A 13025-nucleotide genomic window follows, 5' to 3' on the forward strand; every position below is an offset into this window, starting at 1 on the left:
GGTAAATGTTTATACATGACAATGATAAAATGTAAGTAACCGATTTTTTGCAAATAAGTAGATCATTATAAAAATGAACATTACTTAAAATTTCAGCAGAATAATTACAAGTGTTCTATAGATTAATGAGGAAAATTTATCTGAAATAGTAGCTAAAAAGAATTCTAAGAATATCTAAATGATGTCTTTCTCCAAATAGAAAAACGTTTGCTATCACTGTTTGCAAATGACATGGTATTTAGTTATATAGAGGACCCTAAGAATTTCACTAAAAAGCTTTTAGAAAAATAAACTACTACTTACAGAAAAATAGTAATGTGCAAAATTGTAACAAATATATCTTGCATTCTTTTATGCAAAAGAAGGAGATGAAAAAGACTACCCCATTCAAAATCCTGTCTAAATACACCAATGTCCTTGAATCACTCTGGAGGCAAAATACCTTTATCTGAAGTCTCTTATAAATACAAAGAACTGCAAGTCTCTTAGAAAAACAAAAAAGAGGACCTCAGGAAATGAAAAAATTATTTTATGCTCAGGTTAGGAGAATGAATATTACCAAAATGACCATTCTACCTAAATTATTATATAGATTCAAAATAATTTGAATTAAAAAATTGAATTACATACTTAACGAGTTAGAATGATGAATAAGAAAGTTTGCATGTAATTATAGGAAACTCCAAAAGGTAAGTCTTACTGAGACATAAGAAATTGGGAGGTATAACATCACTTGACTTGAAACTAAATTAAAAGCTGTAGAAGTCAAAGTAGCATGGTACTGGAATAAGGATAGACTGTTAAACCAATGGATTGGAACTGAATACTCAAAGCCAAGCCCTCAGTTAATTCTCTACCAAGGAACTTGAAGTGGAGTAAAGATAACATTTTCAAAATATGGTGTTGAGGAGTTGAATAGTTTTCTGCAAAGCTATGAAATTTTATCCACCCCTCACACCTTACACATAAGTGAGTTCAAAGTGAACAAAATACCATAAAATCAGACAATATTTCATGAGATACATGTAGAAAAAGTGTAGGCTGGATACTCCAATATTTGGATGCAAAGGTGCCTTTAATGAAATAATTCCAATGGCAAAGACAACAGAAACAAATATAAAGTAATGGGACTATGCAAAATGAAAAAGTTTCTGCATCAAAAATAAACATGGCTAAAATGAAAAGAAACCCTACTGATTGGGAAAATCATTTACACATGATATGTAATAAAAGAGATTAATATCCAAGATAAATAATGCATTCACAAAGATCGAGATCAATAAATCCAATAATGATATTAAAATATGGAAAGAGGAAATCAACAGACACTTCTCACTAGAAGACAACACTCATAGCTGGTGGGCATAGGAAAAAGTGTTTAATATCACTTACTGGCAAGGAAATACCAATTAAGACAATGACATATTGTTACACACCAGTAAGAATGACATCTATCAGAATGGATATTAAACAACCTGTACTGTTGGGGATGTGGTGGAGAAAGAATTCATGTGCACTGCTGCTTTAAGTGTTGTCTAGTTCATCCTTTGTGGAAAACATTATGGAGATTCTCATAAAAACTAAAAATAGGGGCTGGAGTGATAGCACATCGGATAGGGCGTTTGCCTTGCACGTGGCTGATCCGGGTTCGATTCCCAGCATCCCTTATGGTCCCCTGAGCACCGCCAGGAGAAATTCCTGAGCGCATAAGCCAGGAGTAATCCCTGCCCTTCACCCAAAAAGTAAAACAAAAAAACCCCTAAAAATATAGCTATCATATGACTAAGCTATCCTATTCCATTATATTTAGCAACAATATGCAAAAACATTCATTCAAAAAGATATATGCCCACCTATATTCATTGTGTCACTTAGTACAATAGCCAGGCTATGGAAGCAAGCCAGGTGCCCAATAGCAGAAGAATGGATAATAAAACTCTGGTGTATATGTACACAATGATATACTACTTAGCACAAGCTATGATGAAATGCAGTTTGTACCAACATGGATGGAACTGGGAGATCTTATGCTATTAAGTGAAGTCAGAGGGTTATGTCAAACACTAGATATTCTCAGTTACTATATATAAAATAACATATATAGGTAATGGCAGATTGTAAAACTAGACAAAATACTGACTCTAGATTACAGAAACAAAATACCCAGGAAAGAGAAATGGAAGGTGGAAGCAAGAGCAGGTAATACAGGGGAACTTGGGTCTCTCTATGGTGCAGAGGTGAGGTAGCTGCACATATTTAAACCACTAGATTTAACACTATTATAAACATGGGACCAAAACTACAACAACTGAATTTAAAAATGTAAAGACTATAGGAGTTAAGTTGAGGAGTGGGTTGGAATCTGGGGTAAGTGTGAAGGTATATGGACTCAGGATATTGGGAGTGGAGATACAAACATTGTATGTCTAAAAATCCATTGTAAACAACCACTAAAGTCATTGTTTATAAATAAAAAGATTAATAAAGATTTATTTTTAAAGTAACATTTAATATTAAAAAGTGAATAAGAAACTTGATGATTTCATATGTCATTAAAGGGAGTTAGATATGCCTATTACTTTTTTCTACTAGAATATAATAGATCAAAAGATTTAATACATCCTTCTGCTTTCAATCAGTAATTCAACTTCTAATAATTTAATTCTAAGAAAACTCAATTCACACACATAAAATAATAGCCAATTTCCTTACACCATTTTGAATGTAAAACCATTGTGTTTTTTTTTTTTTTTTTGCTTTTTGGGTCATACCCAGGATGCACAGGGCTTACTCCTGGCTCATGCACTCAGGAATTACTCCTGGTGGTGCTTGGAGGATTATACGGGATGCTGGGAATCAAACCCCGGTCAGCCATATGCAAGGCAAACCTCTACCCGCTGTGCTATTGCTCCAGCCCCCCATTGTGTATTTCTTAAACATATCAAAATATTTATCTAATCAAATATAATGGAACTATCAAAATTTTGGGGGGCAGGGAGAAGATTCAATGGTCAGAAGTATATTCCTTGTATGTGCAGGAATCTGAGTTCAATTGCTGGCACCAGAGTCCCCCAATAAAGTGTGGTCCTAGAAAACCCCAAATACCATTAGGTTTGTCCTGAAAGTCTAATCAGTACTGCAATGCCAGCCAGAGCATTGAATCATCAGATCGAATAAGGATATGGGGAGTGGGCTCCCAGGATTCTGAGTACTTTTTGGGAGGTCCCTCAAGATTAGATTTTAGAACAATGGCTGCTATATTTTTTCTCCTGCATTTTTATATTTTCTGTCTCCTCCATTTGAAATAGTAATAAATATTTCTCGTGTGTTAACATGCAAATCTATATTATATTATGTTGTATGATATATCATATTGCTATATAAAGTGCACTTTTTTTTTTTTTTTTGCTTTTTTTTGGGTCACACCCGGCAATGCACAGGGGTTACTCCTGGCTCTGCACTCAGGAATTACCCCTGGCGGTGCTCAGGGGACCATATGGGATGCTGGGATTTGAACCCGGGTCGGCTGCGTGCAAAGCAAACGCCCTACCCGCTGTGCTATCTCTCCAGCCCCTATAAAGTGCACTTTTGTATGTTTACATGAATGTAGAAATAAGATTAAATTCTCTTAATATGTGGCATGCATACTGATGCATTTTGACCTTCTCTATAGAAGTTAATGTTTTCTTCCATTTAGTAGCATTTTTCTAAATTGATTTCTTTAGCCAGTCTTGTGATGAAGTTGAACAAAATGGTATTTTAGAAGAAACACAGTATCAGGATAATTGATCAAAATATAATCATTTAGTATGCTAGTATGAATGGTAAGACACAAAACTGCACAATTTAACAAACTTTAGTTTTTAAAATGAACTAAAATAACTAATTTTGTAAAACAAAGGTAAAAACATTATGTAAACATTTGCATTTTGAGTAATGCTTATTCCTTATTTTTTTGGTTTCTTTATCTTTTTTTTTTCTGGAATGACATATAGCACTGTTGTCCAGTTGTTCATCGATTTGCTTGAGTGGGCACCGATAATGTCTCCATTGTGAGACTTGTTACTGTTTTTGGCATATTGAATACGCCATGGGTAGCTTGCCAGGCTCTGCCATGCAGGCAAGATATTCTTGGTAGCTTGCCAGGCTCTCCGAGAAGGACAAAGGAATCGAACCCGGGTCTGCCATGTGCAAGGTAAACACCCTACCGGCTGCAAAACCTTTTCTTCTCTGTAATATGGGAGCATAGTAGCTGACGGGCTTCGGCAAGAATGAGGCGACCCCAGACAAAAGCCATCTGACCCAGTGTGTGTGTCTCAGTGGTAGAGCACTTGCTTTTGTAGAGTGATAACACAGCAGGTAGGGCGTTTGCCTTGCACACGGCCAACCCACGTTGGATTCCTCAGTCCCTCTCAGAAAGCTGGGCAAGCTACCAAGAGTATCCCACCTGCACAGCAGAGCCTGCCAAGCTACCCATGGTGTATTTGATATGCCAAAAACAGTTACTAGTCTCACAATGGAAAGGTTACTGGTGGCCGCTCAAGCAAATCAATGAACAACAGGACGACAGTGCTATAGTGAATAGCATATATTACTTTAATTTTAGGAAAGAAAATATTTTAAACTAAGGAAATCAAAGTAATAAATAAGTTTGTCATTAGCACGTACTGAAAGAATGTTTGTCTGTGTTTGACACTGAAAGCACCTGTTCCTAAACCTCTTTTTGTCTCCTTTTTTCTTAAATACCAGTAACTCTAAGAATTCGTACACTTCATGGGGCTGGAGAAATAGCACAGCAGGTAGGGCGTTTGCCTTGCACGCAGCTGACCCGGGTTCGATTCCCAGCATCCCATATGGTCCCCTGAGCACTGGCAGGAGTAATTCCTGATTGCAGAGTCAGGAAGAACCCCTGTGCGTCGCCAGGTGTGACCCAAAAAGCAAAAAAAAAAAAAAAAAAAAAAGAATTCGTACACTTCAAGTTCTGGTAATATTATTCACTATTATTCAAAAAGTTAACCTAGAATTAATTTATATGTTTACTTAGAATTAATTTTATTTAAATGAAAAAAGTGCTTTCCAAATACCTAACCTAGATTGAATGCCCTCTTCCACTTCCCAGTTAGTTATCTCTTTAAATTTATTTGCAGGGTGGATGTGAGCACATCCCAAGTCATGCTCACTGGACTGGGGGGATGGGTAATTCAGGGATAGTAATATGAAAGTCACACACCTTAGTCCCTTTACTTCTTCTCTGGCATTTCTGCTAGTTTTCTTGATAGGAATAAACAGTACAAAATAAGAGTAAAGGGTGGTATTGGAACATATTCTGTTAGTTAATGAGATAATACAGGATATTAGACTATAATGAGTTATCCTAATTAAAGTAAGTAGTCTATAACCAATGTTTTCCACGTTTGACCCTATGTTGTCTCACCTCTCCCAAGTTAAAATTCTCTTACCTTATGGAACCTAGGAAATAGGACAGTAGATAAGGCATTAGTCCTTCACAGACCAACTCAGGTTCAATCCCCAGTTCCCTCATGTGGTACCCCAAGCTAAGAGTGATCACTGAGTGCAGAGCCAGGAATAAGGCACAGCTGGGTGTAGCAAAAAATAAATGAGTAAATGAATAAAATTTACTTAGAACACTTGAGTCTCATTAACCTAGTTTCTAAAAGCTTATTCTGAAAATATTATTTCCAGCTTACTAATGCAAGTTATAAAAAAATTCAAATAAATATCAGGGCAAATTCTATAATGTGAATGTGCTTTAACAGCAGCCAATTGCTTTACAAAGTCAGATGAAGCATATAATGTACCAGTGATGATTCTATGGGTAATAAAAATTCATAACCAGACTGAGTAGATGAGTTTGGACGATAGATAGAATATTACAGGAAGGACGCAGATGGGCAGTGTGTAACAGATAAATAAATTCAGGTGGGGCGATGGCCCCAGCTGAAAGAGAAGCAAGTGCAGAGGCTCCTTAAAGCCATGATGAATACAACAGACAGTCCAAAAGGTCTCCAAAGCAAGGTTATGATGGATTCAGAAATCCAGGCTAAGATATTTGTATTTATTAATGAAAGAAGGATATTTTCAATACAACATTAAAAGAACAAAAGGTATTAGCCTCTTCTAAGAGCACACTTCATCTCTGCTTTTACAGCATCTCATTCCCTTCAGTAAGCTCTTAATTACATAACTGTGGTCACAACATTTGGTCAGACAGTGAAGTAACAGATACTAATGGACAGGCAATGACAAGATTTGTTCTTTGTCATTTTCTTCCCATTCGTCTGGAACCAATGTGGTATTCTCAAATGTACTTATGCGTTTATATGGCAATTTAGAGGATAGATGAAGGAGTAATTACAGAATATCAACAAAAATTGTAAGGTAAAAGCTGGAGTTAAAAAGGTTAACAGGAATTTTTTTTGTCTTAACACTGTCATCTTGTCTTTAAATTCTCTTGGATTATTTCTGAAAAATGTTTTGATTCATTTTTCTTTGGTCTGTTTAGTGTCCTGTGAATTGGGAAAGACTGATTTTTAGAACAGTAATAAAATAAGTGGCTTAGTCACCAAAACAAATGATACTTGTCTCTTCTTCCTGTTGGATTTGTGTCTAAAGAAAACAGTATATAAACTCAGACTGGCACTAAGACCCTGGTGTTCACATTTATTATACAAATTTATGTAGTTTTATTGTCAATTTTTTGTTACTACTTTAACACAAAGACAATATTTGAAAAATCAGGAAGGATTAATTAATATTGATAGCTAATTTCACTAAAACTAAGGAAAAACATAATGGCTGCTTTGTTTGAAGAGGGTATTTTCCTAACTAGAATAAAAATCTTTATATGATGTATTAGATAAGAGAGAATTGGTTTGTGAAGGAAATATTTTTTTGAAAGAAACTAGCAAAGTCTCATTATTGTCGATGCTCTTCATTCACTCTCAGTAAAAATCAAAGAATTTTTTTTTGTTCTGAGACTGATTTTGTGCTTTTTTTCTATATTAGAAACTAAAAGTCTTCTTTTATTTTGTTCTGTTTCTGTCTTTTGTGTTTCTTTGGAGAGGTTTTAATTTTAGTCTATTTCCTTTAGAATCTGACAAGAAAGTACATAAACCACAAAATAACTAAAATAGAGTATGAGAAATAGAATTTCCTATTGATTAGGCTGTCGATACATAGATTAGGCTGTCGATACATAAATATTTTTTATTGTAAATGAGACTTAATCCTATCTTCTCTTTTTCACTTTCTGGTTTGAGGGCCACACCTAGCAGTGCTCAGGCCAATCCTGGTTTGTTACTTTGGGTCACTCCTGGGGTGTTCGGGACATCATTTACGGTGTCAGGAATTGAATCCAGACTTCAAGCAAGAAAAACAGGCACTCTAGTCAGTTCAGCTATCTCTACAGCTGCTATGTGTTTTTCTTTCCAATATGTGGATAAGGAAGGCTTTGCTCAGAGTTTGCAGAGAGATCCCAATGATCTAGCTCTTCAAATCTAGATGATTTAACTAGGTATCCATGCTATTTACTTTTACTCCAGACAAAGTTGCTTAAGTTCATGCTATGTTTAGATAATGGCACCCAAGTTTGCCTTTTGGGTAAGTCCATGTCACATAAAGAATTTTACAATGCCACTATACTATACATATGCATATGCTTTCCCATTTCTGTTTATGTTTTTATATTCATGCAGACACCAAGATTTACTGTAGGTCTATGTTGCTCTATGGTTTCATGAATTAATGTTTATAATTTTCTTCTGGGACTATAGACTTACAGCTAAACGTGTATCTCACTCTCATTTGTTGGTTGGGTTCCTTCCAGGCACAGTGGTTTTCAGGCTTACATCTGACTCTGTGCTCAAGGACCACTCTTGGTGGTGATTTGGAACAAAATACGTTGAGGGAATCCAACCAGGGTCTCTGTATGGAAAGCAAGCACCTTAAGCCCTGTACTATCTTTCTAACCTCCCTTACCTTAATTATTTTAAGTGGGCCACAACGAAAAAGTCTCAAGGCTAACTCCTGGCTCTGCACCTCAGGAATCACTCCTGGCAGGCTGGGAAGTTGGGGGGGCTCATGAATAGAACTTGAGTTGGTCACAAGCAAGACCAGAACCCTATCTTCTGTACTATCACTCCAACCACTTCAACCTTAATTTTAATGAAGTGTTGAGAGAAAGAGAGAGAGAACTATTACTATTGAGAGGTTATAAACACTGAGTCAACATAAACTGAGTACAGAGGTTGCTTCAGAAAGTTTCAATTTGCTTGTTTTATTCTTCAAAACAAGATTTTTAAGTATACTGTATTATTATCCACATTTTATAGGGGAGGAAATAAGCACAGACGTTATCTATAATGTGTATATATAAGGTAGGTTGTTGTTATTTAACAAACATTTTAAAAATTACTTTTCTTCTCATGAAGTAAAACACAGCCTAGTGTGAAAGACCCTCATTAAACTTTGACATATTCTACTTTCAGCTGCTGAAAGCTAAGTTTTGAAACTTTTACTCCAACTTAGGAAAAAAAAATGATACTTGGTCTTCTTTGCTGATGTTGATATCAGCAAAAATCTGAGTCAGTTACTGTCCAGTATGCAAATATATCTTCACTTTAAGTTGAATAATCATTTACTAAATGTGCTGCTATTCCATAACATGAACATGAGTGAAGACCTCTCCCAAAATCAAACCATCCCATTATCCACTTTAAGCATTAGTTGTTAGTAAGACTATTGATATAACTAAGACTATTGATATAAGACTATTGATATAACTATTGATATAACTAATTGATATATCTTATTTCTAAAAATGATTTTCCCTTATGCTAACCTAAAAGTAAAAATATTCTTTAATGTGTACCACTATTTTAAAACAATGCCATTTGAAATGAAAGATCACACAGAAATTACCTAGATTCTGATCAGAAATTTTAAAATTTCTTATCTCAGAATACTTGTAGTTAACAAAAACAACTTTGACTTTCAAGATTTCAAAAATAAATAGTACTCTAGAAATTGATATAATACTTGGATTCAGAATAATAAAAAAAAATAACCTGAGGTTGGAATTGGAGGAAATACGATATGAAAGGACACCAAAAGTTTAAATCAGGGAACAAATAGAATTTTATTTTTAGAAGTATAATGGTGCTTTTATCTCCATTACTTTAAAGGATAAGGGAGAAACTCAGTCATGAGATTTCAGCTTCACTTGAAGGATGCATTAATTAAACCATACCCCATCCATATCCTGATGTCAATAAATATAACACTTATTTCAGAAATTGGCAACAATGCACCCACATTGCTATCTTTTAGAGAGGTCACGAGGTTTGTTGTAACATGTTTATTACCAGTTGTTGACCTAGGTGTTGTATCATCGCTATCCTTCAGTGCAATGTTTATGATATGTTTGATTATTTGCTAATCTGTGCTGTGAACCCATCAGTCTGTTTTCAGTGGGGTGGAAAGAGGGTGGAACGGGTGTGAGGGTGGAAGGAGGGAAGATCATTGTTTGATGTTTGTGCGATGGAGGGAAGTTGATCATAAAGTTTGAATTAAAATGTACTGAAAGAGTTCTGTTTGGGCCATGACGAAAAAATGAGCTGTGATATATGCTATTCATGAGTAGTTATTTTTTCAGTGATCATACTTTTTTATTTTTTCTTTGTTTTATATTTTCTCTCAGGGGAAATCTCTCACGTCAAAGAGATTAACAAGCCTTGTTCAGTCTAACTAAAAGGATCATCTGATAGCATGGAAGCTGACTGGAGTCTTTGCATATACTTTGTAGCTCTGTTTTACCTGGAGCAGAGACATTAGCCCAAGATGTTGCATGAGAAAAAGACCTGAATTGTTCTTTTTGTGTGTACATTAAGGCTTCGTCTGCAAGGGACTCTACCATCTCAAAGCCTCCATTTCAAAATTTTGTCTGCTTATTTCTCCCTTGTATAGTAAGCTGGATCTGTGTCTTTTCCTTTTTAACAAGCTCAGTGAAGTAAACTTTCCCTCCACCTTTTCAGTCACTCTCTCTTCAAGCTTCTGCTAGACATACAGTTTACTAAAATTCAGTCAGTTAAAAACTGGAAGAATTGTAAAGGAAAACATATATATCATAAGCATACATGTGGCTTCACATTTATTAACCAATAAACTAACACAAAGTTTCATTTCACTACTGTATTCACAGTCAGGAGAAACTAGGTCACATTTGCTGTCTAAACATTCTGTTAATGTTTCTTGCATTATTTTATACCATATTTAAGTAAGACACACCTTTTACTCCAAATGTATTAAAGTTTATTCCTTATCTGTAAATTTGTGTATGTTTATATTGTTGTTTTATCTTTCATTAAAAGATGTAGAATCTCTTTGCTTTTGAAACTTTGACTTCATACTAACTGAAAAACAAAATGCTGAGACAGTATCCTCAAACCCAGTGTTGCAATTTATCCTATTATCCTCTAAGTTTATTTCAGAATTGCAAAACAACTTTGGATGCCACCACAGCTAGGAACAGACTGAAAGTAGATAATTGAGGGACTGAACCAAGATCATTTTTCTCCCATGGAAGATGAGCACAAATTGGCTGGTCACATTCAGAGCTATTTACAAGGTCATTTTGAGTATGCATCTCTATACTTTGTTAATGTTTGTTTGAATTAAATGTGAGTTTAACTTCCTAATTCGGAAGCTGATATTTTCTTAAAAATATAATTTTTAATGTCCTAGATTTGTGGCTCTAACTTTTTGGTGGTTACAATTCCTTTGAGACATAATGGTAATTATTAAAATTTAAAGAGTGCTTTCTAAGTGCCTGCCATTGTAGTTTGGGTTTTATGTGTCCAAAAAATCCTCAATTCCAGTTCTTAAATCAGACCTAGAGGATAATTCTGTAATTTGAAACTAGTGAGACAGAGTGAAAGATTAAATAATTTATTGAAAGTCACACAATTGATGGATTTGGGCTACAAATGCAGGCAGTCTGACTCCAGAACTCTCTGCACTACATGTATCCATTATACTGCACAACTTTAAAAAAAATTAATTTAAATTCACATACACTCATATTGGCAACATTTGCACTAAATTTTGGACACTCAGAATAGCCTCTGGAACTCTCACCCGTGGACCACAGGTGAGAAACCTTACTAGCTATAACACTTGGATTAGTGACATTAAATACCTATTACCCAACTAGAGACATACCTGTCTTACTTGCTTCTGCATCTACTGAGGGATTCCTTTAGTTATTGAAGAGAAAGTGAGAGAACAAGGAGATAGTACAGAGGGTTAGGGTACACAAAAGGTACCTATTTGATGATCAGCTCCTGTTTGATACCAACTCCAAATGTCCCTGACCATCACAGTGGTGGCACCAAGTTTGGCTTTGGAGACCTCAAGCACAGCTGAGAGAACTTGTTGTTCACTGGCACCACAGGATTCAGCAGGACTGCTGGTGAAGCATTTCCCCAAAACAGAGTGTGGGAGAAAAGTCTATTTATGAATAACTATTGACTAAATTTATCACTGTATCACTGTTATCACGTTGCTCACCAATTTGCTCGAGCAGGCACCAGTAACGTCTCCATTGTGAGACTTGTTGTTACTGTTTTTGGCATATTGAATACGCCACAGGTAGCTTGCCAGGCTCTGCCATGTGGGTGAGATACTCACGGTAGCTTACGGGCTCTCTGAGAGGGGCGGAGGGATCGAACCGGGGTCAGCTGCGTGCAAGGCAAATGCCCCACCGCTGTGCTATTGCTCCAGCCAAACTAAATTTATAGCCATAAAATTAAATCTAGTAACAGTATACTTAAATTCTGAAAAGTCTATCAAGATGAATGAAAAATCAGTAGTGGGCTGTTAACTAGTGTATAAAATTGCCAAAAAGGATATTAAAAGTAAAAGTTTACATATTGACTCCTAACACTGTGTGAATAGTTGGAGAAAGATCTAATGGTATAGCCATATGACTTTTAAAAGTACGTAAATGCAAATTACTCTAAATGTATAGACATGCTACTTGAAATATTCTGTTTAAGATAGCTTGTACCCTAAAATTTGATTGAAATGCCAGATAGAAACATTAAAATAAAACAATAAGCAATTCAGGAGTATCTGGTACATTAAAAACAAGCCTTGTAAAAATATAATTGACAATTTCCAAATCATTAGTCCTGATAATTAAAAGCATGGCTTTACATGGACATAAAAGGCATAATCTGTCAATAAAGTACAGAGGAGAGAAACGCTCAGGTGAGACTCCTAAGTGTGCAGCTTGTAATAAAGTGCTACTTTCTAAATTCTAGTACACAAAAGCTTTAAAGGCCTAATGAATCGACATCACATGACTTAGACAAGACTCAAGACAAAAATCAGTACTGTTTTCAGAGGAACACATAAAAAAGTTTTGAATATTTTTTTCACAAACTTAAAGTTTTGAATTATTTCTTGACTAAGCATTAAAAAAGCATGTTTTCCATCATATGTTGTAATAAACTGAACAATAAGACATAGGGCAAAAAGCTGTAAAATTTCTAAAGAATAAATGACTTTAAAGAAGTATTTTCTTCTGTAAGCAAATTTTAAAAATTATTCCCAAAGCATTGGCCCAGAATTTTTATACTCACATTGCAAAACAAATTCATCCTATGAGTTACATTGACTTTCTTTTTATGATGTAAGCATTATGTTTTCTATGGTTGTGCAAAGAATTTTACATGAGAATTAGAGTCACAGAAATATGTCAACAATTTTAGCTAATCCATAATCTATCAGAAGCTAGAGGGAAAATGTAAGCAGAAGTTCTACTTTTCATTATGACAAGACTGTGAGTTGGTCATGCTCTTCAGGATTTGCAGATGTACTCCCCATTCTTCTTCTGGTTACTGCTCAATTCTTTTTAATATACATGAGTTTATAAATAACATTGGTCTATAGGAAAGACAAGTCTTAATTATTAGTGTATTTAATCCAGCTAGAGGCACACAAAA

General features: G+C 35.2%; 1 protein-coding gene across 4 annotated transcripts in view; it reads left to right on the forward strand.

Moving 5' to 3' along the window:
* RGS7 (regulator of G protein signaling 7) overlaps positions 1-10762 on the forward strand; it is a 467594-nt gene extending 456832 nt beyond the window's left edge. For all 4 annotated transcript variants that reach the window (XM_055147307.1, XM_004619017.2, XM_004619018.2 and 1 more), the window contains one exon: positions 9719-10762. Coding sequence is in view for 1 of the 4 variants with exons in the window: in XM_004619019.2 (XP_004619076.1) it covers positions 9719-9769 (51 nt within the window). In the remaining 3 variants the exon portion in view is untranslated. The remainder of the gene's footprint in view (positions 1-9718) is intronic.
* Positions 10763-13025: the final 2263 nt, after the last annotated feature.

The sequence above is a fragment of the Sorex araneus genome, chromosome 9, assembly GCF_027595985.1.
Source record: "Sorex araneus isolate mSorAra2 chromosome 9, mSorAra2.pri, whole genome shotgun sequence".
Lineage (NCBI taxonomy): Eukaryota > Metazoa > Chordata > Mammalia > Eulipotyphla > Soricidae > Sorex > Sorex araneus.